We start from the raw sequence: 26,572 nt of genomic DNA, 5'->3' as shown, positions 1-26,572 counted from the left end.
TGCTCCACTGGTAGGATTGTAAGTAGTGTTTTTTCTAAGGAGGAGGTATAAGTGAGATGCAGGGATATTGTGAAGAGAAGAAAGTGTTTACCTGCCAGTCTATTGCTATATCAATTGAAGAATGAGTCTTGCACTGTACTTTAAAGGACTTTGGCAGACTCTGAATGCGTGTAGTGAATTACTGGTAGATTATGTTCCAGCATAATCTCAGAAGTGGATTTTCTTTGCATTGGCATCAGTAATCAATACACACGTTAACTAATGCAACATACATAGGGACAGCCCATAGCTCAAGTCTTAATATCTAGGCTAAGTGAGATCTGAACATTTCATGGAGCCCACATGCTCAGCCACTGGATGAAGAAAGTGACAGAGCCAGTAACCTTATCTGACTGACTGCGAAGCCCTTTAACTAAATAGAAGGAAAGGCAGCTAGCCCTTCTCATCTGGAAAGTACAGTAGAGTCACTTGAGACACAGAGACTTTGGAAATGTATAGGGGAGGGTCCATAGCTGAAGGCAACAGATGTTGAGGGTATTAACAGAACCTCTCAGAAGCGTTCCCATAAACATCTGTGTCTTACATGAAGGGCAGTTTAAAGGGAAAAAAGAATCGACACACCTCAAGTTAAATTTGCCATTCACATTTGGGATGTCTTATCTATAAATGATTTACAAGGCTCTGCTGAGAACAATGAGACTGTACAAAGTTCTCAATTAGTAGAAGATCTATGCTCTTATGCATAATTATTTTCCTTGCTATTATACTGTTAATTTGCTTTCATAGACTGTTCAACGGGGAAACGACTTGACCGTTAGCCACCAAACAAAATCCTAAATAGACAGCGTCTTGTCTGCTACAGAGCATTTTCCCCATGTGATTCTTCAACCACCACCATTTGAGGTGCTCAAGATATTAGTTCCCAGAGAGAGCACTATTGTCAAGGCGGTTCTTGATGAGAGGTCCTGTCCCTGGATTTGGTGACTTCCAGAACACCCTATAACAGTGTTTCTCAAACTGGTGTCTGCAGACCTCCAGGGTATTTGCAGGCACCGCTGAACAACTCCTCCCCCTCCCTCCCAGTGCCTCCTGCACACTGGGGAGGAGCGGGGATGGGATGCGCTTGGGAAAAAGATGCAGTGGCGGTGGGGCCTTGGGGAAAGGGGTGGAGTGCAGGTGAGGCCTGGGGATGAGCAGGGGGCTTAGAGGTCTGCAAAAATTTTAAAATCAAAATGGGGCTCCTCGGATTGCTAAAGTTGTGACATTGTGAAGAAGGAGAATCCAGGGAACTACAGTCCGGTCAGTCTCACCTAGGTCCCTGGAAAAATCATGGAGCAAGTCCTCAAGGAATCTATTTTGAAGCACTTGGAGGAGAGGATAGTGATCAGGAACAGTCAACATGGATTCACCAAGGGCAAGCTATGCCTGACCAACCTGATTGCCTTCTATGATGAGATATCTGGCTCTGTGAATATGGGGAAAGCGGTGAACATGATATACCTTGACTTTAGCAAAGCTTTTGATACGGTCTCCCACAGCATTCTTGCCAGCAACTTAAAGAAGTATGGATTGGACTATAAAGATAGAACACTGGCTAGATCATTGGGCTCAACGGGTAGTGATCAATGGCTCGATGTCTAGTTGGCAGCCGGTATCAAGCGGAGTGTCCCAGGGATCAGTCCTGCGGCCGGTTTTGTTCAACATCTTCATTAATGACCTGAATGATCGGATGGATTGCACCCTCAGCAAGTTCACGGATGACACTAAGCTGGGGGTAGAGGTAGGTATGCTGGAGGATAGGGATAGGGTCCAGAGTGACCTAGACAAAATGGAGGATTGGGCCAAAAGAAATCTGATGAGATTCAATAAGGACGAGTGCAGAGTCCTGCACTTAGGACAGAAGAATCCCATGCTTTGCTACAGGTTGGGGACCAACTGGCTAAGCGGTAATTCTTCAGAAAAGGACCTGGGGATTACAGTGGATGAGAAGCTGGATATGAGTCAACAGTATACCCTTGTTGCCAAGAAGGCTTACCAGCATATTGGGCTGCATTAGTAGGAGCATTGCCAGCAGATCAAGCGAAGTGATTATTCCCCTCTATTCGGTATTTGTGAGGCCCATCTGGAGCATTGCAGTACTGAAAGGTTATGGACAAATTGGAGAGAGTCCAGCGGAGGGCAATGAAAATGATTAGGGGGCTGGGGCACATGATTTATGAGGAGAGGCTGAGGAAACTGGGCTTATTTAGTCTGCAGAAAAGAAGAGTGAGGGGGGATTTGATAGCAGCCTTTAACTACCTGAAGTGGGGTTCCAAAGAGGATGGAGCTTGGCTGTTCTCAGTGGCGGTAGATGACGGAACAAGGAGCAATGGTCTCAAGTTGCAGTGTGGGAGGTCTAGGTTGGATATTAGGAAAAACTATTTCACTAGGAGGATGGTGAAGCACTGGAATGGGTTACCTAGGGAGGTGGTGGAATCTCCATCCTTAGAGGTTTTCAAGGCCTGGCTTGACAAAGCCCTGGCTGGGACGATTTAGTTGGTGTTCGTCCTGCTTTGAGCAGGGGTTGGACTAGATGACCTCCTGAGGTCTCTTCCAACCCTAATCTTCTATGATTCTAAAGTTTGAGAACCGCTGCCCTATAAGATACACCTGTTCTGTCAGGCACTTCAGTGAAACAATGATGCCTTGAATGGGGAATTATGTAATGGAAATCTTCACAAAGTGATTTTGATGGCTGTCAGAAGGTTTATTAGACATTCTAATTTGGTTTATTTTTTAGATTTACAACTGATGGGAAGTACTTTAGATTGTATAATGACTTGTGATTCACTTGTATGTAAAGATGTGCTCAGAGATTAGATCATACATTTATTAAATCAAAATAAACTAAAAATAAAAGAATACCCTGTTTTGCTTTAAGAGACAGACAAAGCAAACCAACATCTTACATCTATTATTGTTGTATTTACTATCTTAAATCCCTTGTGTTGAGATTGTTTCCCAAGCAAAAATCAAACAAAAAAAAAGGTTGCTAGTAAAATTAAATATTTTTCATACCATAGCAACACATCTAAGACTCTGGTTACTGTATTCACTCTAAAACTGTAGTTTAGATTTAGTAAACACCATGACAAACATACTGCAAGGGAAAGAATAGTTCATATAAATTAATATCACAACTAGGCAAAGCAAAACCCCATCATTTTTCCAGTCAGGTCCCATAAGTATAGACTATTAACTTCATTAGGACTTCACTCAAGTGCAGGGATCTGTGCTAGCAGAACCCAATAAATGATCACACCCTCAGTCTTGTCTGATGTGTCTGAGCAGTACAGGAAATTAGTATTATGGAACTGAACTGTACTGTCTGCCTAATTTAGACCACATAAAACAACCATTTACAATGAATCAGTTACAGGGGGTCTCAGAAAAACCTTAATAAGGTGTGTTTGTGGACTGTGATAGTGTATGTGGAAAAAGTTGATCTCTAATTTATTTCTGTAGTGTGGGATCTCTGACCTCTTGCATAATACCAGTAATTTTCCCATCAAACCCATAACTTCTGGTTGAGCTAAAACATACATCTTTTAGAAAGACATATATTCCTAATTTTAAAAGACTTCAAGTGATAAAACATCAACTACATCCATTGATAAGTGTCATAAATATAAAGGGAAGGGTAAACACTTCAAAATCCCTCCTTGGCAGAAGAAAAACCCTTGCACCTGTAAAGGGTTAAGAAGCTCGGATAACCTCGCTGGCACCTGACCAAAATGACCAATGAGGAGACAAGATACTTTCAAAGCTGGAGGGGCGGGGGGGGGGGGGGAGAAAAAAAGGCTCCCTCTGTGTGTTTGATGCTTTTGCCGGGAACAGAAAAGGAATGGAGTCTTAGAACTTAGTAAGTAATCTAACTAGATATGCGTTAGATTCTGTTTTGTTTAAATGGCTGATAAAATAAGCTGTGCTTAATGGAATGCATGTTCCTGTTTTTGTGTCTTTGTAATTTAAGATTTTGCCTTCAGGGATTCTCTATGTTTTGAATCTGATTACCCTGTAAGGTACTTACCATCCTGATTTTACAGAGGTGATTCTTTTACTTTTTTTCTTCAATTAAAATTCTTCTTTTAAGAACCTGATTGCTTTTTCATTGTTCTTAAGATCCAAGGGTTTGGGTCTGTGTTCACCTATGCAAATTGGTGAAGATTTTTATCAAGCCTTCCCCAGGAAAGATGGTGTAGGGTTTGGGGAGGATTTTGGGGGGAAAGACGTTTCCAAGCGGGCTCTTTCCCGTTTATATATTTGTTAGACGCTTGGTGGTGGCAATAAAGTCCAAGGGCAAAAGGTAAAATAGTTTGTACCTTGGGGAAGTTTTAACCTAAGTTTAGGGGGTTTTCATGCAGGACCCCATATCTGTACCCTAGAGTTCAGAGTGGGGAAGGAACCTTGACAATTTTAAAAGACTTCAAGTGATAAAGCATCAACTACATCCATTGGTAAGTTATTCTAATGATTAATTACCATCACTATTAAAAGTTTGAATTTTATTTCTAGTCTATATTTGTCTAACTTCAGCTTCTAGCAATGCTTAGCCCACAATACAATACACAGCCTCACTTACTGCTTACCCATGCCTCATTCACTTCACACTATCCAAACTCTACAGATGTTGAGTCTCCTACGTATTAAAGTGAAAATTCATTCAACAATCTTATGCAGACATGCAGAAATCTAATGGAATACTGAGAGATCATCCATTAATGAAAATTTCCAGTCATTGTATGTTTACACACACGCATAGTACCACTGGAACGCTAGCAGACTTTTAGTTTTATTGTACAAGAAAACACAGTGCACACGCACAAAGTTTATTTTTAAACCCCTATCTTGTACCTGCCAAATCAAAACTGTTGTTTGCAGTGTTGTTGTAGCAAGGCTGGTCCCAGGATATTAGAGAGAAGAGGTGGGTGAAGTAATATCTTTTATTGGACCACGTTTTATGGGTGAAAGAAACAAGCTTTCAAGTTAAAACTGTTTTTAACTGGACTGCTGAAAGGCACATCTATGACCTAGTTTCCGTCACCTCCCACTGAGGCTTGAAAGCTATTCCCATAAAGATCACAAGCTTTTATTTTTTTTTTAAAATCAGAAAATACTGACATTTTTTACTTTTGAAAACAAAATCTTCCCTGTTCTAACTTTCCTCCAACATTGGCTTGCAGATCAAAAATGTAAATGTTTGGCAAAATAATAAGCATCTGAAAATGACCCTTTACAGTGAAAATAGTAGGAAAATCTTACCTATAGGTATCACAATCTGTTTCACTTACAACAACTTCTAATTAAACACCACATACATACAAGAGTTTTTGTTCCTCAACATCTATCCTGTACCTGCTTCTCAAAAATTTAATTTTAAACTATTTTAATTAATAATAAGAAATTATTTGATCTGACCCTGCCCTGAAAAGAACAATATAGCATATCTACTGATTCTGGATAAAATGTTCAAAACTGTCTAAGTGACTTAGGATCCTAAGTCTCACTTCCAAAAGTGACTTAGACACTTGAATTTCAATGAGACTTAAGTCCATCTACACCTGGAGGTGTGATTTCCAGCTCAGGTAGCTATACATGTTAGAGCTAGCGCACTAAAAACAGCAGTATAGACACAGGGGCATGGGTGGCAGGATGGATTAGCCAATCAAGTATGTACATAGCGGCCTGGATGAGACTTAAGGCAGGGTGACTAGCCCATTCTACCACCTACACAGCTGCAGCTATGCTGCTATTTTTAGTATGCTAATTCCATCAAAGCTAGCATGCATACATCTACTAGAGCTGGAAATTACACCACTAGCTCTGATGTAGATGTACCCACTGGCTTCTAAGTGCTTAAATCACTTTTGAAAATGGGATTTAGACTCCTAAATCACTTATGTTCTTTTGAAAATTTTATCCATTGTTATCAGGTAACAGTCATCTTCCACTCATAACCATTTATTGGCACATATTAAGTAAATTATGCAGAGAATTGGTAAGGAGTATTTAGAAAGAAAGTCAGCATTCAAAATTGTTAGAAGTTAGAACCAAAAAATGCAGATTCATGAGTCTTAGCCAATATTCCTTTTGTCAAATTAACCAATTCCCAATAAAAAGTCACTGGCTCCTTACTGTTTCTAGGTATAACTCCAGGTGTGGATAGTAATTTCAGGGTCTTGACTTTAGCTACTCAAAAAAGTCATATCATCCCTTCTTTAAATTAGAATTTCTAGTGGCAGGGCATTGTCATTGCAGGGACTTCAACTGTGAAATTCACATCCCCATTTGATCAAGAAAAGCTCAAGGCTGATGAGCTTCATACCATGAGTTAACACCAATATATGTACTCAAACATTAGTCCAAGGGTTAATGGTGGAGTAATCATTTTAGAGATTACCATGAGGCTGAGTCTCTTCAGATTTTGTTTAATATCAGCTAACTAATTTTCTATTGCTTTAAATAATTTATTGACACCCACCCACGCACAGTGGGCTGAGTTAATTTCTTTAAAAACAAAACAAACAAAAAAACAGTCCATGGTTGAATATGAGATTTTGATGAGAACATACTCTATTTCATTTGCCTATTCAGTCACTGAAGTACCAAAATAGAGCTAGTTACTCTGTAAAATGTTCTGTGATATCTTGAGTAAGAAAAGCACTACATAAAGAATTCTATTTCTATATACAATTGATAATAGAGGACAAAGGCCAATCTTCTGGACAAATATTTCCTTTTGTTTTGGCTCATGCCACAGGGAGGGACCGGCAGACATGTGGAGCAAGCAGGCAGTTGCCGCTCAGCTCTGCTGCACTGCTTGTGGTGGGCAGGGCCCTGAGCCATTGTAAATCACCCGGGGGAAGCATGGGATGGGGAGCACCTGGGGATGCAGGCGAGGCTAAGGGAGAGACCCGGCCCTAAAATTGCTGGAGCCCTATGGGCTACATTGGGGAGGTTCTTGGGATGCAGATGGCCCATGGGCCAGGAGTTTGAGACCCCTGAACTAGCCTATTTCAGCGCTTAACTATCCTTAACTTTCTATAGTTTTGACTGCATATTTGCATTCTTACCCCTGTGCTGACTGGCTGTTACCGCCAACCCCCTTGCACTCCATCTCTAACAGTCTCTTCCCCTCAGCCTCATTCCACCTACCCTCTGTGCTACCCTCCTCCCTGATTACCCGTAGCCACCCATTTCAAAGTCCACTCACTCTTCCATTGCTTTTCCATTTAACTAACCACTCCCCACTAACATAACCCAACTCCAAAAGCATTTTTTTAAAATTGTGGCACTAACATTGTGTTTGTCTGCCATAACATTGTTCACTCTGCTTGTATGTGTGACCTTAAAAGCATCCCAATGCCAGAGGGCAAGGGACTCACTGGTATCAGGCAGCAAGTTTCAGCTGGCCTGACCAGTTAAGTGTACCTCAAGTCACTTATGTCATAATTTGTATCTAACTGGTGTCATGTGAGATATCATTAAAAAACAAAAACACACTGATCATTAATATTCTTTCATGGTATATGTTTGTAAACACCCAATGGACTATAAAAATGTGAAGGAAATATGGGACTGAAATGTGAATGAATCAGACAAATCTGGGGAGTGGGTAAACAGTTGTTTTTCCAGATAAAGGAAAGGCCAATGCCTCTATCCAGGTGCAGTCACAGTCATTTGGCGATCACAATCAAGGAGCCTTCATGGCACATCAGAGGCCGCAGGGACAGATCAGTTTGCATTGTAGGAGCACCAGCGTAGAAGAAACTAGCATGGAACCTTCTCCATCAGACTCCATGGCACCTTTCCTCACAGCAATGGCACTGAACTTTAAGGATACATTTCAAAAGTTCTCTTGACTATAAAAGAGAAGGGCAGAGAATCCCAAGTTTACATTTACCTAAGAAGACAAAGGACTTTGGGGGAGAACTTGACAAAAGGTGTGGTCAGCCATCTTGCTGGAAGGTGGTAAGACTCTTACCTTGAACCAAGATTGTAGTTTTGTTAAGTCTTAGTCACTAGAAAGTGTTTCCCCCACATTTTTATTTGTTTGCAACCATTTCTAACTTTATCCCTTACACTTGAATTTACTTGATCTCTCTCTTTTTGATTAACTAAACTTGTTTTACTTTTATTCTAAATCAACCCAGTGCTGTTTGACTTGAAGTGATTATTAACTCCATTTAAAACAACAAACTGCTGTTCTTTTGTCTCTTTACAAGGGCAACAGACCGTATAACTTCCCTCAATGGTCCAGGAGAGGGCTGGACATTTTAAGGCAGACAGTTTTGGGGAATTTGGGACTGGAGGTGTATTGGGGTCACTTGGTTAGTAGTAATCATGGCTGGTGGAGACCAGAGTGTGGTTGAGATGTTACAAGCAGGCTACTGGATTCAGAGTTTCTGAACTACGGCAGCTCAACAGACAGACAGACAGACACACATACACAGTGCATGCTTGTATTCTGGCTTGGAGCGTCCAGACAGGGAGCTACAGCAGCAGAACATTTTAAGGCACTCAGAGTTACAGGACAAGTGGTGACACAACCTCTCACTGGTCTGAGTTGGATCCCAAAACATTACAGCGTGTCATACCTCTTTCCCCACCCTTTGTCTGTCTTGCCTATTTGAGTTTGTAGTTGAGCCTCTCATCTCACGAGTGCATCCAAGTATCAGAATGCACTGTCAGAGCAGTTCTTTCACTGTAGCAGTCACATTATCTGTCCGGTTCTACAATGGCCTGCTGTTTCCATGGCCCAGCCCTTTGACCAGCACATCTCTCAATTTGTTCCATATCTTGGATGAATAGAAAAGCCCCAAAATAAAAAAAAACTCAACATCTAATGGCCTGTAAACCTGTCCCTCAGCTTCTGTCTGGAACTCACAGTTCTTGGTCTTTTTTACTCTTGATGTCTGTATTTCCCCACTTGTTCTGAGGGAGAGCTGGGGGAACCCACAGGTCCACCTTCTCCTCTGGGTCCCAGTCCAGGACCCTGTTTAAGGACCCTTCCTTCAATACTTCCACTATTTCCCTGGGATGCTCCTAACTTCTCCCTGCTTGTTAATGCCTCCTCCTCATCTGTGGCTCTGCTAGTCCCACCTTGGATTTGTGGCTTTTGACAGATTCTTCTTATCTACCTATGAAGTGGTTTCCTTGAAGCCACTTCCAGCCCTTCTCTGAAGCAGCTGGGCTGTATTGTGAGCAATCCCTCTGTCTCTTACCTTAAGCCCACTCACAGTATTTCCCTCCCCCAGATAGGAATCCCCCTCAGCCCTCTTTCTGGGGCTGGGGTTGTATTTCAGGCAGTTTCTCCGCCTCTAGCATTAGAACAGACAGTAACTCCCGCTTCAGACAGGAGTTTCCTGCTCAGCCCTCCTAAATGGAGCTGGGGTAGTGGTTTAGGCCAGCTGCAGGGCTTTAGACAGCTTTACTTTCAGCTGAGCTGAGCACTCTTTCCCAATTAGTCCTCCAGTTTGGAGGCAGCCTCTCCTGATGATGTCTGCCTTGCTATGAGGGAGAAGGCAGTATATATGCTAGTCTGCTTTTCCCAGCTCATTCCCAACTGCCTGGGTGAGAGGGGAGATTTGCCCCACCCACCTTGCAAGGCCCTTAAAGAAACAACAATTGCCTTTCTCCCAAGCACTACTTATTCCCAGGACTGCTTTCTCTTCACCAATACCTCTTATTTCCTAGGTCATTGAATAAATAAACAAACAAAAACTTTCCATAATTTTGAAGGCCTATGCCATATCACTGGGGGTGGGCTGACCAGTAAGCACTGCTACCCTTAAGCGTATACTACCCTGTCACAGCTTTTTTCTACTTGCAGTGTCTAATATAACGGAGTCCTGTTCTCAATCAGTCCCTGAAGATTACCATAGTGAATATAATAAATATTAAACAACATATTTATGAGGAGAAGGTGCTCATGGGGATGACATGCAGAATAAGTCATGGTGGAGATGGATTAGTAGGTAGGGGACAGGTGAGACTACCAAAGGTGAATCATACACATATCACATGATTGAGTGATTTATCATATGGATACTACTACTTACCCAGAGCACACTTTTGTACATAATAAACAAACAGATACATAAATAAATTTTGAGCCCAAGCTTCATCAATCCTCTAACTTTGCATCTGCATTATTTGAGGGGAAACGTATTACCACTTAGTCATATATGTACTTGACTGAGCTTGTAATGTAAACATTCTAATTATTTCAGTTGCACCCATAATTTGCTAGCATAGAAATGGTGGCCAGCATCCTCATATCTAACTACATAGGCACATGATAAAAGGAATTTACAAAAGCAATTAACTGTCCTATGAGCACAAATCCTGTGGCCTTTCAATGGGACATATGCTTCTGACTCACGCAGGCACTTTTGTAAATCCTACCCATGTACAATAAGAGTGGGATGTCAAAAGTGCTCAGTGTTAGCCTAACCCTTCTACCACTGTAGGCCACTCAACAAAGACACCTTGCCACCCCCCATATACACACATCAGTATGTATCTGCAGTCAAAAAAAAAAAGCAAGTGCTAGGATTTATAAGGAATGGGATGGTGAATAATACAAAATTTTTTATAATGCCTTTATGTAAATCAATGGTACTGCCTCATCGGGAATACTGTGTGCAGTACTGATCACCTCGTTTCAAAAATAATATTGGAGAACAAGAAGGGCCAACAAGAGAGACCAAGGGCACAGAAAACTTCTCATATAAATAGAAATTGAAAATATTGAGATTGTTTATTCTAAACAGGAGATGAATGAGAGGGAACATGATAAGGGTATGTAAAATAATGCCTGATATAGAAAAATGGATCAGGTACATCAGCTTTCAACTCAAAAGAATTAAGTGATTAAGTGTTTTATACATTCATACATAACCACTGAAATGAAACTACCTTTTTGGGAGCAGCAACCAAGCAACATACTGCACAATGATAAGAAAGGAATATTTTCGGGGGTGAAGGGAAGGGAGATGGAAATTTTTACCACAGACCAAGCAAAAGGGGTAATATGAAACCCATGCAAAGCAAAGGGAAACTTTGTTTTTAAAAGAACAGTGTTAACTTAAAAATCCCATCTTATAAAATTAATATCTTTGCTTATGTTACTAGAAATATTTCAAATTATTGAAAATGAAAGAACTATAAAAACCTTAGTTGAAATCCTGACAATACAGAAGTCAATGGGAGCCAGGATTTCACCTCTTATTTCTATTTCACTAGTTATACTGTCAACTTTCTGTATTTTTCTCAGCCTGAAAAATGATATTCAGTTAAATCTAACTTATGTGTATAGTCTTTTAACCTTAAAGTTCTCAGGGCTGCAAAGCCTGGGCAGAATGTGCGTTAGAAATTGTTTTGACTCAAAGTTTTTAAAAAAAGTAATTGAAACATTTCTATTTGTTTTGCAAAAGCTTGTTTTTTTTAAAAAAAATATTTTTGAGCCAATTTTTAGTTGAAACTGTCCCTTTAAGGATGCCTGTCCATTAAATTGCAAGGAACTCAATCTGTTTGCCCCAGAAGGATGAAAGGCTGAATGGCCCCTGTCTGGATTTGAACTCTTGGTTCCATGGAGTCTAGGTATTTCAAACCCAAGGCTTAGACCACTAAGACATCTCTCTCTAGCATGACAACTCAATCCTTCCTATTTTAATATCTATGATATACCGATAAATGAATGCCTTGATAAAGTGGTCAGCAAATAATTAGTGTAATAGTAACAATCTACTTTCATTAAAGAAACAAGTATTTACCTTGAAAGTGTTATTTCAGATACACTGCGTGGTATTTAAATTTACTGTGGCTTTTTGTCATCATTTTTGTGCTATTGTATTGTCTGAGAAAATAGGTTTGTGAAAAATAACACTAACACTGCACAGAGCAGTAGTTTTTTTCCCTAGTAGCACATGAGAAAACCCCCTGTTTATTGCCCTTGTCTCATCACACTTCCATGGAGGTTTGCTTTGACTGGACACGCAAGCTACCTTTGCCAACCAAACCATAAAATAAATCTAATGTACCCTATAATACAGGCAACTGCAGTTAATATTGTTCAAATTATTTACATCTGAAGGGCCGCGCCTGTCTGGATGGCTGGGCCTGACGCTTCTCTGGACTTGGTTTCTGCTAATCACATCTGTTTCAGCTTTAAACTTTCACTGGTATTCTGGCAGCAGCCACAACTTTTTAACAGCTACAATAAACTACAGAGACTCATCAAATGTTTGTTGAATGTGTTAAAATTATATCCTCTTCAATTAAAACATTTGATGCAAATTAAACTACAGTGTTATCTAATGAGAGAAATTCGAAAGGGAATGTTTAAAAAAAGGCATATTTACCCACACTGCTCCTATTACTACTATCATGCACAATGTTCCTAGTACGACTATTTTTTTGTTTGAATGGAAGAGAAATTCATTAGAGAAATGTATTAGCATTCCTCCAAAAATTTCTGGGTGCTTTTCAAGTGTTAAATACACTGGCACATCAAAAGATTACAAGAATGTTTTTTGTTTGGAAACGTTTGCTGTATGTCAAAGTCATTACTTTCATCCATTGTTTGACTTTGTCAAGTTTTAAATATGTTTTTATTCAGTAATATAATAAAGGCAAACTCAGCACTATATTTATATTATTTTCCTATAAAGCATCATCATCATCTTCTTCTTCTTTCCTTTCTCCCATCATCTGGGGTTATATAAAAGCTTCTACCTTTCTTTATAATAGTCTGACAAAATATACATCTTGAAGCACAAAAACAAAAGATCACAACAAAAATATAAATCTAATAAAAATAGGGAAGCCTGAACTATCGTGTTTTTCACTACCCCTCCTTTTTCTCTCTCTCTTTATTTTCTTTGCAATTTAGCACTAAAATCATGAGAATGTCAAAGGCTTACAGCGCAGCCTGTAACAGTGAAATGCATGGCAGCAGAACTACATGCTGAAGTAGAAGAACATCAAACACAGATCATGTTTCTGCACAAACTAGCACGAGAGAGGGCAGGCCAAGGGTTTTACAGGGCCAAGAGATGAGAGGAGATAGAGCACTTGCCTATGCCCGGGTTGAATAAACAACAACTGATACCTTCCTACCACTGTTGACCTTTGAAACCCTCCTTAAGATGGCTATAACCTAATTCAGCCATTTCTAACTGGAAGAATAAATTATTTTGTAATGGTTTTTATTGCCTTACACTGAACAATAGAATACAGTCATCTTGCTCAATTCTGATGCTAAAATTAATGTTTTGTTTGGAAACCCCCCCAAAGAAGTTAATATATTATTTAAATTTAAGCAGAATATTTTGTATATTCTTTTATGTGGAATTCTTTTCTTGAAATCTAATTTTTATACAAAACAGCCTTAGTATTACTTTTCCCTAACAAAAGTGAGAAGCTAAAAATATTCAATCATCATTTGCTGTGTTTATTTAAGAAAGTCTTACAAAGCATGAAACTGTCTAGAATACTTAGAGAGCAACCCATTCCTATTTTATTTCTAACTCAGTGCTTTGATTGATAGAAGACTTGCTTTTCTGAGCCCCTTTTTATAATAAACATTTTTAAATGTTTATTTTATGTCCAAGGGTAAAAATATTTTGAGATGAAGCTCTCCATTTCCCTTTGCTGTGTCTTGGCAAGTAGTATTTTATTTTTACATTAATAGTATTCAAATTCTATCTTGTAGCTGTTAAATTGTTATACAAGGACTGTGGCGAGTATTTATGTTATTGGACTAAGAGGTATCTACAGTTAAACACAGATTCCTGGAGAAGCCAGAGGAAAATTCTTACATAATTAAAGCAAATTTCCAAGAGATTTCTTTTGAGTCCCTTTGAATTTAAAAGGGATTATAGAAAATTACTTTTAGCTGGTTTTGCTTTCATTTTTAAAAACTCATGGTGTACATTTATTTTTATTTTATGTTTGTAATTTGTGCCAGGGTGTAAATATGTAGAGTGAACAACACTATAAACCTAATTAGTAATAAACAAAACTCAAAGTTCACTTTTTAAATGGCACTCAGTTGTTAGCATAATAATGTAAAAGTTCCCAGTTACCTTCTAGATCTCTCTTCAGTTTTCTTAAGTCTTTTACTAGGTCTTCAAACTTAACTTGGGAGGCCTGGAAGAAATCTTGTGGTTCTGGCAGAGGAAAAATACTCTTTTCTGTTCCTGCGTCCTAAAATAAACAAACAAACAAACAAATAAATAATAGGCAACTATGAAAATGAAAAATTCATATTGAAACAAAATATTTTTCTTGAAATTTTAACTATGAATTAGTGTTACAAAACTGCAGAAATATTACATTGAAAATAGTTATTCACTGGGACACATGTTTTGGGTGAAATCCTGACCTTACTGAAGTCAGTGGGAGTTTTGCCATTAACCTCAATGGGACCAGGATGTCACCCTTCATTTCCATCTTTATGCCAAAAGGATAATAATAATATAATCTTTTTCTACAGTATTATAGTACAATCAAATTCTAATGGAGAATACCAACCTAAACTAGCAGACAAAACTAAGACTTCACAATTTCAGTTCATTTTATACCAATAAAGGTTTTGATATGGGATTAAATATTTCTTAAAATTAGATAACATGAACGTGTGTTTCACTGGAACAAACAAGCTTATGCCAACTGTTTGCAGGTATAATCTTACCCAATTCATACTGTATGACCCTAATTTGCCATCAGTATTTATGCACTAGCTAGAATATAGTAGTCTGTACAAATAAAAATACATAGTTGAGAGTTTATGTGCAGAAATAAATCACATGGGTTATCGTTTACATATGCAACCCTAAGCATGTACCTTGTCTCCAGAATGACAATGAAAAAAATCAGAAACAAAAAACCCTACAAGATTCAAAGCTACTTCTCAAAGGAAATACTAACGATGCAAAGGTGTTGTGTATGAGGTATTTTAATGACAAACCATTTTACAAGCATACACTATTGAGTTTAAAATGTTTTCTGCTTCTCATATCTCCGTCTTTAATGAAGGACAACTCCAAGTTTGTGAACATTTCGGAAAAATTGTGAACATTTTGGAAAAGTTCAAAGTTATATGATCATAAAGATACAAAAAGTTTTAGAATCAAATCCAGGAAAGATGGACAAAATTTACACATTTATATCTCTTTCTGTTTTTGTCTCTTATCAGTATACTTGTCATCTCTCTTCCCAAACACACACACACGCCGACCCAAAAGAATATTCAGCCAAAAGCTCCTGCCCTAGGTGGGGGTTATGCTTCTAGCTATGCTAATTGAATGGAGAGTTCATATCTATCCATCTAAATGCAGTTTTAACTCAACCCATCTCAAGGTTTCATCCAGCTCATAACAGTACATTAAAATAATATTACCATAGGAGTTATAAAAATGTAAGCTATCCAAAGCAGCAGAACTTCTTCCCCCAAGTACAAACCCTAGCTTAATCACCTATCAGCAGAACCAATGCAGCTTCAAACAACATCCTTCCACTGTATTCTCTCATCAACAGAAATTCTGCCCAGGCATGCTTCAGCCTTACATCAATGCCCTTACTGAAGCAGCTATTTGCTTCCCACTTCCACAGTGTGAATAACGAACAATTTTTGTTTTTATTTTAACTGAATATTTTTAAATTTAAATTTAAAACTGATGGAAATCATAGCTGTGTTCAGCTCGCCAGCAGAGACAGCCAAGTTCCAACAAACAGCCAGGCTATGGTGCTATGTGATAGAAAGAGTCCTAACATGTAGTATAGCCATTTCCAATAACAAACACTGGTAGCGAACATGCAGAAACAAGGCTGCCATTAAAATTGTGTAGCTTTCTGAAAAACAACATGCTGCGAATTGTCTGTATAACTGCATATCAAGTAGGGCTTGATTGTTCATGCCTTCCAGGTTCTAGGAAATTATACAATTACAAGTATTGTTTGGTGAAAATGCTAACAAAGTATAACATTGAAAGTAGACAATATTTAGTGTTGGTCTTAGTATTCAATTTTATAAATTTTATTTTCCCTGTCCGAACTATTTTATTCAGACAAGAAAAATTAGTAATAAATTCAAGTCTTTCTCTAATCTCTTTGTCAACACAATCTGTCTAAGTAATATACTGATACAGTAGTTAATGCAGCAAATGAATCATTTACCTTGTCCAAGTGTCGTAGGTAATATATGACAACATAATCCACAAGATTAATACCGTTATCCTAGGAATAAATTAAATATAGTAATTAAAAGGTTAAATTGGGAGTGAAAACAATGTCAAAAGACCTATGATGAAAGTAGTTTTAAATGAGTGAAGAAAATCACCAAATCAATTAAAAAGGAATATAATCCCATTTTATTAATTTATGTGGCCTTGTGGAGTAGGATCCACAATGTATTAGTTGTAGAGTCATTGATCATAAAAATCCAACTAGTATAGTAATCAGGGACCTGATTTTCCCACCACAGGACACCGATAACTTCTACCAATTGGTGTTACTGGGATCCTGCAGTGGGAAAACCTGTGAGGTGTTACAATTCTCTAATAATTCAAGTAATTATATTAACAAACATTGTAATTGCCTGAAAATTTAATAAATTCACACATTTTAAAGCTAGACAGATAAATTCACAGGTTTTAAAGCTAGACAGGACCTTTAGTTTATTTAGTCTCACTCCTGTATAACAGGCCATGAAGTGTATAGGCATTCCTTATCTTTTATACCAAATATAAAACCATGGAATATACACATGCTCAGTGCATTTCGTACATAGTGTATATTGCTTCATGAATATATACTTCTACCATGTTAAAAGATTTTCACTCTACAAAGCCACTACTTTTTCGGTCCTGCGTTGCCTGTATTATTGTGGATGACAATGATATATTTTCATATGTTACTGAATCAATTTACCTAATTTCAGCTGTGGAAATGGATAAACAGTGCTTCAGGTATGGAATCATAAATTACAGGAAATTATTAAACAGCACAAAAGAAAGACAATGTAGTGTATTATACGTGGAAGGTCTTTGATGTCTTTTTTTTTCATTTGTATATAGTGTATTGACAGTTATCAGGATAAAGGTTCAGATATGCACAATGTACGACTTCCTGCACGGAGCTGTCTGGTGTATATTTGAGTGTGCAGCACATTACATTTTATTAATAACCCAGAGTAGCAAAATTAGTAATTAAGCAAGTCACTACTCTTCATACAGGCAAAACAATATATATATATTGCCCTTGTGAAGTAAAACATTAGTTCTACTTTATTCTATATACACTCTTACACCACACTGCAACAGAATGTAACCAGGTCCACACCCTACACATTATTGTAATAGTCTTTGTACAAAGTATGCTTTGTGAGATATCATTTGAAAACTCATAATTTGCTGGTTATTATTGTCCTGATAAAATTGGTATGGCAACATTGTATGTGAAGTGGTAAGATTCTACTGTATGGTATTATTACCACATGTTCCAATCTGAGGTTGGCAAACTGGTCTGTCTCAAACAAAGCAATGTGCTCTCTGCTTAATTTGCACTTAACCAGTAAACAGAGTCACCAAGCAACAAGAGAAACAAACAAAGCTCCAACATGTGAGGAAAAGCATCAGGGAGCATCGCGAACCAGCGGAGCGGCAGCGAACCAGCGGAGCAGCGGGGACAGCAGAGCAGCTCACAGCAGGAGTTTGCCTGGGAGTTCGCCTGGAGTGAGCCCAGTGAGGCTTACATCTTGCCAACGTCTCTGAGGAAGCTCCGTAGTAGGTAGGTGATATGGAAGGGGGGAATTCAGCTGTTGTGACCTGCACTGGATGTGCCATGTTTGTCTTTCTTCCACAGGACAGAAGCGACTTTGTCTGTACAAAGTGCAAGCTGGTCTCCATATTGGAAGAGAAGATTGAAGGTCTGGAGCAACAGGTAACGACCCTGCGTTGTATACGAGAGACTGAGGATTTTCTGGACCAAACTCAGGATAGCCTTCTAGGGGCACAAAGCTCTAAAGATGTAGAGCAGGTTGCACAGAGGAGCCAAGAGGCCAGTGAAGAAGCTTGGCAACATGTGACCTCCAGAAGAGGTAAGCGGAATGTCCGGGTTCCAGTAACACAGACACAGGTAACTAACCGCTTTCATGTTCTCTCCACAGGTACCAATGCGGAGAGTGGACCAGATGATATGTCTGGGGGGAGAAAGCAGAAGGAGACTCCGCTGGTTGGGAGGCATGAGATGCGATGTCCTGAGGTTGGAGGTTCCACGACCACCACTCCCAAGAGGAGAAGGCGGGTGGTGGTGGTCGGGGACTCTCTCCTCCGGGGGACTGAGTCATCTATCTGCCGCCCTGACCGGGAAAACCGAGAAGTCTGCTGCTTGCCAGGGGCTAAGATTCGTGATGTGACGGAGAGACTGCCGAGACTCATCAAGCCCTCGGATCGCTACCCCTTCCTGCTTCTCCACGTGGGCACCAATGATACTGCCAAGAATGACCTTGAGCGGATCACTGCGGACTATGTGGCTCTGGGAAGAAGGATAAAGGAGTTGGAGGCGCAAGTGGTGTTCTCGTCCATCCTCCCCGTGGAAGGAAAAGGCCTGGGTAGGGACCGTCGAATCGTGGAGGTCAACGAATGGCTACGCAGGTGGTGTCGGAGAGAAGGCTTTGGATTCTTTGACCATGGGATGGTGTTCCATGAAGGAGGAGTGCTGGGCAGAGACGGGCTCCATCTTACGAAGAGAGGGAAGAACATCTTTGCCAGCAGGCTGGCTAACCTAGTGAGGAGGGCTTTAAACTAGGTTCACCGGGGGAAGGAGACCAAAGCCCTGAGGTAAGTGGGAAAGCGGGATACCGGGAGGAAGCACAGGCAGGAATGTCTGTGAGGGGAGGGCTCCTGCCTCATACTGGGAATGAGGGGCGATCAACAGGTTATCTCAAGTGCTTATATACAAATGCACAAAGCCTTGGAAACAAGCAGGGAGAACTGGAGGTCCTGGTGATGTCAAGGAATTATGACGTGATTGGAATAACAGAGACTTGGTGGGATAACTCACATGACTGGAGTACAGTCATGGATGGTTATAAACTGTTCAGGAAGGACAGGCAGGGCAGAAAAGGTGGGGGAGTAGCACTGTTTGTAAGGGAGCAGTATGACTGCTCAGAGCTCCGGTACGAAACTGTGGAAAAACCTGAGTGTCTCTGGATTAAGTTTAGAAGTGTGTGCAACAAGAGTGATGTCATGGTGGGAGTCTGCTATAGACCACCGGACCAGGGGGATGAGGTGGATGAGGCTTTCTTCCGGCAACTCACGGAAGCTACTAGATCGCATGCCCTGATTCTCATGGGTGACTTTAATTTTCCTGATATCTGCTGGGAGAGCAATACAGCGGTGCATAGACAATCCAGGAAATTTTTGGAAAGCGTAGGGGACAATTTCCTGGTGCAAGTGCTAGGGGAGCCAACTAGGGGGAGCGCTTTTCTTGACCTGCTGCTCACAAACCGGGTAGAATTAGTGGGGGAAGCAAAAGTGGATGGGAATCTGGGAGGCAGTGACCATGAGTTGGTTGAGTTCAGGATCCTGACGCAGGGAAGAAAGGTAAGCAGCAGGATACGGACCCTGGACTTCAGGAAAGCAGACTTTGACTCCCTCAGGGAACAGATGGCCAGGATCCCCTGGGGGACTAACATGAAAGGGAAGGGAGTCCAGGAGAGCTGGCTGTATTTCAAGGAATCCCTGTTGAGGTTACAGGGACAAACCATCCCGATGACTCGAAAGAATAGTAAATATGGCAGGCGACCAGCTTGGCTTAATGGTGAAATCCTAGCGGATCTTAAACATAAAAAAGAAGCTTACAAGAAGTGGAAGCTTGGACATATGACCAGGGAAGAGTATAAAAATATTGCTCGGGCATGTAGGAAAGATATCAGGAGGGCCAAATCGCACCTGGAGCTGCAGCTAGCAAGAGATGTCAAGAGTAACAAGAAGGGTTTCTTCAGGTATGTTGGCAACAAGAAGAAAGCCAAGGAAAGTGTGGGCCCCTTACTGAATGAGGGAGGCAAGCTAGTGACAGAGGATGTGGAAAAAGCTAATGTACTCAATGCTTTTTTTGCCTCTGTTTTCACTAACAAGGTCAGCTCCCAGACTGCTGTGCTGGGCAACACAAAATGGGGAAGAGATGGCCAGCCCTCTGTAGAGATAGAGGTGGTTAGGGACTATTTAGAAAAGCTGGACGTGCACAAGTCCATGGGGCCGGACGAATTGCATCCGAGAGTGCTGAAGGAATTGGCGGCTGTGATTGCAGAGCCCTTGGCCATTATCTTTGAAAACTCGTGGCGAACGGGTGAAGTCCCGGATGACTGGAAAAAGGCTAATGTAGTGCCCATCTTTAAAAAAGGGAAGAAGGAGGATCCTGGGAACTACAGGCCGGTCAGCCTAACCTCAGTCCCTGGAAAAATCATGGAGCAGGTCCTCAAAGAATCAATCCTGAAGCACTTAGAGGAGAGGAAAGTGATCAGGAACAGTCAGCATGGATTCACCAAGGGAAGGTCATGCCTGACTAATCTAATCGCCTTTTATGATGAGATTACTGGTTCTGTGGATGAAGGGAAAGCAGTGGATGTATTGTTTCTTGACTTTAGCAAAGCTTTTGACACGGTCTCCCACAGCATTCTTGTCAGCAAGTTAAGGAAGTATGGGCTGGATGAATGCACTATAAGGTGGGTAGAAAGCTGGCTAGATTGTCGGGCTCAACGGGTAGTGATCAATGGCTCCATGTCTAGTTGGCAGCCGGTGTCAAGTGGAGTGCCCCAGGGGTCGGTCCTGGGGCCCGTTTTGTTCAATATCTTCATAAATGATCTGGAGGATGGTGTGGATTGCACTCTCAGCAAATTTGCGGATGATACCAAACTGGGAGGAGTGGTAGATACGCTGGAGGGGAGGGATAGGATACAGAAGGACCTAGACAAATTGGAGGATTGGGCCAAAAGAAATCTAATGAGGTTCAATAAGGATAAATGCAGGGTCCTGCACTTAGGATGGAAGAATCCAATGCACCGCTACAGACTAGGGACCGAATGGCTCGGCAGCAGTTCTGCGGAAAAGGACCTAGGGGTGACAGTGGACGAGAAGCTGGATATGAGTCAGCAGTGTGCCCTTGTTGCCAAGAAGGCCAATGGCATTTTGGGTTGTATAAGTAGGGGCATAGCGAGCAGATCGAGGGACGTGATCGTTCCCCTCTATTCGACACTGGTGAGGCCTCATCTGGAGTACTGTGTCCAGTTTTGGGCCCCACACTACAGGAAGGATGTGGATAAATTGGAAAGAGTACAACGAAGGGCAACGAAAATGATTAGGGGTCTAGAGCACATGACTTATGAGGAGAGGCTGAGGGAGCTGGGATTGTTTAGTCTGCAGAAGAGAAGAATGAGGGGGGATTTGATAGCTGCTTTCAACTACCTGAAAGGGGGTTTCAAAGAGGATGGCTCTAGACTGTTCTCAATGGTAGCAGATGACAGAACGAGGAGTAATGGTCTCAAGTTGCAATGGGGGAGGTTTAGATTGGATATTAGGAAAAACTTTTTCACTAAGAGGGTGGTGAAACACTGGAATGCGTTACCTAGGGAGGTGGTAGAATCTCCTTCCTTAGAGGTTTTTAAGGTCAGGCTTGACAAAGCCCTAGCTGGGATGATTTAACTGGGACTTGGTCCTGCTTTGAGCAGGGGGTTGGACTAGATGACCTTCTGGGGTCCCTTCCAACCCTGATATTCTATGATTCTATGATTCTATGATTCCTATGGACTCTTTGTCTCCTGAATCTCAGCTGGAAATGTTTTTCAAGAGGAGGACTGACACTAAAAAAAGGAGAGACAAACTCCGCACAGCATCCCTCTCTTTCTCCCTACCCATCACATCCATGGCACTAGAAGCAACAAAGGAAACATTCACTGGACTGGAGAAGGGGTTCTGACCTAAGAAGTTTGGTCAATAAGACTGCTGAGAGCATCTGGTGAGAAAACTTTGCTTTGAATTTAACATAGTTTGTTAAGTTAGGCACTAGTTGCATTTTATCTTTATTTTTCTTGTAACCATTTCTGACTTTTATGCCTCATTACTTGTACTTACTTAAAATCTCTCTTTGTAGTTAATAAACTTGTTTTATTGTTTTATCTAATCCAGTGTGTTTAAACTGAACTGTTTGGGAAACTCCATTTGGGGTGGCAAGTTATGTGCATATTATTTCTTCTGAAGCAATAACAGACTTAATATAAACTTGTATTGTCCAGAAGAGAGTTGGGCATACAATGGACATACATTTCTTGGGGAAGGTCTAAGACTGGGAGTGTGTTGGGGTCACAGTATAACCAAGGCTGCAGTATAACCAAGGCTGGTAAGAGCCAAGGTGTGGCTGGCTGGTTGGCTGCAGCACACACACAGACATAGCTGGGAGTGACTTGCATGCTGGATGCTGTTTGTGAGCAGTCCAGACTGGAGGTTACAACAATAAAGCATTGTAAAGGGCACCCCAGGTTAGTGTAGGGGTGACACAGCCACTCATTAGTCTGGATTGTACCCTAGTATGTCACATACACCTATCACCTTTGTTTGATTAGGACAGGCAGAAGACTGGGTCACAGGCAGAGAGAGATTTTAAAGTGTGGGATCACATCTTTATTATCTTTCCAAGCCTCCATGCCACATAATCAATATTAAGGGTTGGCTCTTTTCAACCTATCCCTAGGATGAATCCTGATCCTCTCCCACCCAGTGGCGGATTGCTTTATGGTCCAACGGGGCCTGTGCCCAAAGACCCCGACCAATTGGGGGGCCCTACAGGAGCACCAGAATACTAGCCACAACCCCTGCTCCTCCTCTCTCCCCCTCGCCACTACTCCTCTTCCGCCTGAAGCCCCACCTCCATCTCAGAGAAGCCTGTGTGGAGGTGGTGAGAAATTCCTCCTGCCCCCAGGAAGAGCTGGCTGAGTACTGCTTGTCCAAGCCCCAAGCTGAACTGACCACATGAAGGGTCCCCCTGCCCAGTGCAGCAATGGACCAAGGACCCCTCCCACCCAGCACAGCGCTGGAGTGAGGGGCCCCCCCGTGCGGGGCTGAAGCGAGTCACTCTCCCTCCCTCCCCCTACTCTGAGCCCCTTTCCCCCTCCCCTCCCCAGCGTGGAGTTGCTCTCAGTTCCTTTCCCCTGCCCGCATGGCATGGAAATCTCCTGAGCCCCTCCCCTGTGTGGCACTGAACTCCCTCGAGCCCCTCTCCCTCCTCCCCCACTGGCCCTCTCCCCTCCCCCAGGTGAGGCTGGCCTAAGCCACTCACCGAAGACCCTCTCCTGCCCCACACAGGGCTGATCCGAGCCCCACCACTCTCCCCTCCCACCTGAGCCCTGCCACTCACCCCCACAAGCTTCTTTTTGGCAAAACTGAGCACTGGTCCCATTTGCTCTTGCCAACTGATCACCAGTTGCCAACTGATCATCGTCCCAAAAAAACTGGGACGTATGGGCCCAAAATGGGACATATAGTCATCCTAGCCAGGGGTTCCGAAACATTTTTTTTTTTTTTAGCCAATTGCAGCAGGGAGATTTATAAAATTCCCACCTTCTCCCCTGGCCAGACATGATCACCATGTGCATTCAGGATGAGGGGCACAGAGCTTCCAAGCCTGCACTCCCACCATTCAGGACCACAAGGTTTGTCTTTCCACTGCTGATCTGATCAAACATCATCCCTGCTGAGATGGAGGTAGGGCAACATGAGACCCAAAAGTGGCTAATTTTTAAGTGTCCTCACTAAAGCCTTAAGTAACTATCCAGAGATCCTTTGGGGTTCCAGTTTTTCAGAAAAGAATTGGCCATCTAGGCTGATTTTTCTTGTTTACTCAGTGTAGCAGTTCAGAATTCTTGTGTTACAACTGTTATTTGAAGACGATGTGATACTTGTCAACTTAAAAATGAAGACAGGCAACACTTTTCAGGCCATGGGCAGACTCTTCCACCAAGAATCCAAACCCATAAACTCGAATCTGATCCTTCAGGTTTCCAGTTTCTAGCCACTGTTCCTAAACTTGGCCCTCAAAGTAATTCCTCACATGCTAGTGGCTTTTGTAAAGATATGCAACTAATATCAGGAGTGAGGGTTAAGACAGTCACTGGAGAAACCTTCATCCCTCTGTGCTCTCTTACATGTCTTTAACTCTGCATTGACTGAATCTTGACTGAAAAATACACAAAAAGGCTTTGACACCAGGATAATCTTTTCAGTGGCAGAATCTAGGTGAGACAGGAGATGTCTATGTGTACATATGTGAGGCAGGGGGCAAAGTGGGGAGAAAGAGACAGAGGCCAGTAGTCAGTGAGGAGGAAAATTCTTTCTGATGCAAATGATCTGTGCAGAACAACAAAGAAGGGAGAAACATTCCGAAAACAACATCTACAAAGTGTGCTGCTATTTATAACAGATAACGGTAAGAGGCAAGAGAGATCAACCTTTTGCAGATTATGGAACATGAAAAAGATCACGTGACAAACGCCCTTTAAAGTAAAAATACTACTTACTCTGCTCTTGACATCCTTTAGTTTCGGAAGAATTTCCAAACCAAATCCATCTGCTTGACCTCGTGTCCTGTTTCCTCCATTCATATAATTTCCAAAAGCCAAAATCAAGCCTAAAATTTCCTTCACACTTTTCATGTCCAGCAAATCCTGAAAGAGGAATACTAATTTGTAACATCGGGTGGTACAGACGTTTACAATACTTTTACTGTTCCCATGAATGTTACAATGATGAGACAGACAAAAAATATGGATTTCCCTACAGCACTTATACCAATATTTACCATAATACTAGTGAAAGAGTCCCAACCATTTTCTACAATTTGTACTTAAAGTACAGTAGTCATGAAAATGGCATTATGAGGTTCCATGTTTGTCACTCACTGATTCCACATCAAAGTAAAGTAAAGGGATGTTTTGTGATTTTGGGCTCTGGACACTACAGGAGTCGAGCTGGATTTTTTTCCCCTCCCTAAGTATTCTCAGTAGTAAAGATTCTGCAGTCCAAATGATTCCCTCAATCATCCCTCTACAAAACCAGGCAGCTTTCAATGGGGATTGAACAGGTGCTACTAGGGGAACAACCAGAAGACCAGGACTTGCACAGCTGTAACTGTATGCATTAATTTGGCCTGCAGCAGCTTTCTTTCATTCTCTCACAAAATCACAGACATAAATTAGTTTTACTCTCAGAGCCCAGGATGCAGCGTTCGCAATTTAAAAACAATTCATTCATTTGCAAATTGAGAAAAAGTATTATTTATTATTATTTGTATTACAAAAGTGCATAAGAGCTCTAGTTATGGAACAGGACCCCAGTGAGGTAGGTGCCATACAAACAGAACAAAAAGACAGACCCTACCCAAAGAGTTTACAATCTAAGTAAAATCTAACATGGAATCAATGAGGTATAAACATAGAAGGGCACAATGCCAATTTTAGAGTAACATAAGACAGCAGAACCAAGTACTGCCATTCACAACACTACCAATTAGGCCACTGTGTCAGTTCTGGACAAACTGGAGAGAGGCCAGATGTGGACAAATTGGAGAGAGTCAGCGGAGGGCAACGAAAACAATTAGGGGGCTGGGGCACATAACTTATGAGGAGAGGCTGAGGGAACTGGGCTTATTTAGTCTGTAGAAGAGAAGAGTAAGGGGGGATTTGATAGCAGCCTTCAACTACCTGAAGGGGGGTTCCAAAGAGAATGGAGCTAGGCTGTTCTCAGTGGAGGCAGATGACAGAACAAGGAGCATGGTTCAAAGTGTAGTGTGGGAGGTGTAGGTTGGATATTAGGAAACACTATTTTACTAGGAGGGTGGTGAAGCACTGGAATGGATTATGTAGGGAGATGGTGGATTCTCCATCCTTAGAGGTTTTTAGGGTCCAGCTTGACAAAGCCCTGGCTGGGATGATTTAGTTGGGGTTGGTCGTACTTTGAGCAGGGGGTTGGACTAGATAACCTCCTATGGTCTCTTCCAACTCTAATCTTCTATGATACTCATATTTTAAACCTAATTTTCAAGGCTACATAAGAATTTTCTCTGTGCTAGAACTCAGCATACAAGTAGAGCTGTGCAAAAACCAGATTTTTTGGTTTGTTGGCAATTCCAAAAAAATAAAATAAAAATTCATTTGGGGGTCAAACTGAAAATTAAAATGTTTGAAAATTTCACCAAATAGAAAAGTTGAAAAAAAACTTTGTTCTGGGTCACACATTTCATTTGATCCAAAATAAAAACACTGGCCTGACATTTTTTTCATGTTTATTAATTTTAAAAAAATAAAGCTGAACAAAATTTCAAAACAAACAGTTTTGAATTTAAAAATCAAAATGTTTCATTTAAGAAATGTCAAAGTGAAACATTTTGATTTTTTTAAAGTTTTTTTTATAACCAAAACAATTTAGTAAAATCAACATTAATCCACAAAATGTTTCAGTGCCACCAAAACTGCATTTTT

At 41.1% G+C, this 26,572-nt stretch overlaps 1 protein-coding gene across 1 annotated transcript in view; it reads right to left on the bottom strand.

The window, feature by feature from the left end:
• The window catches only part of LOC119858032 (formin), a 284,466-nt gene that overhangs the window by 87,721 nt on the left and 170,173 nt on the right, over positions 1-26,572 (bottom strand). Inside the window, exons 11-13 of the mRNA XM_043516527.1 lie at positions 24,614-24,760; positions 16,222-16,281; positions 14,130-14,250 (exon numbers count right to left, since the gene is read on the bottom strand). Coding sequence (XP_043372462.1) covers positions 14,130-14,250; positions 16,222-16,281; positions 24,614-24,760 — 328 coding nt within the window. The remainder of the gene's footprint in view (positions 1-14,129; positions 14,251-16,221; positions 16,282-24,613; positions 24,761-26,572) is intronic.

This window comes from Dermochelys coriacea, chromosome 6 (assembly GCF_009764565.3).
Source record: "Dermochelys coriacea isolate rDerCor1 chromosome 6, rDerCor1.pri.v4, whole genome shotgun sequence".
NCBI lineage: Eukaryota > Metazoa > Chordata > Testudines > Dermochelyidae > Dermochelys > Dermochelys coriacea.
The sequence above is the reverse complement of the archived record's forward strand: the minus strand, read 5'-3'. Positions and strand labels throughout refer to the sequence as shown.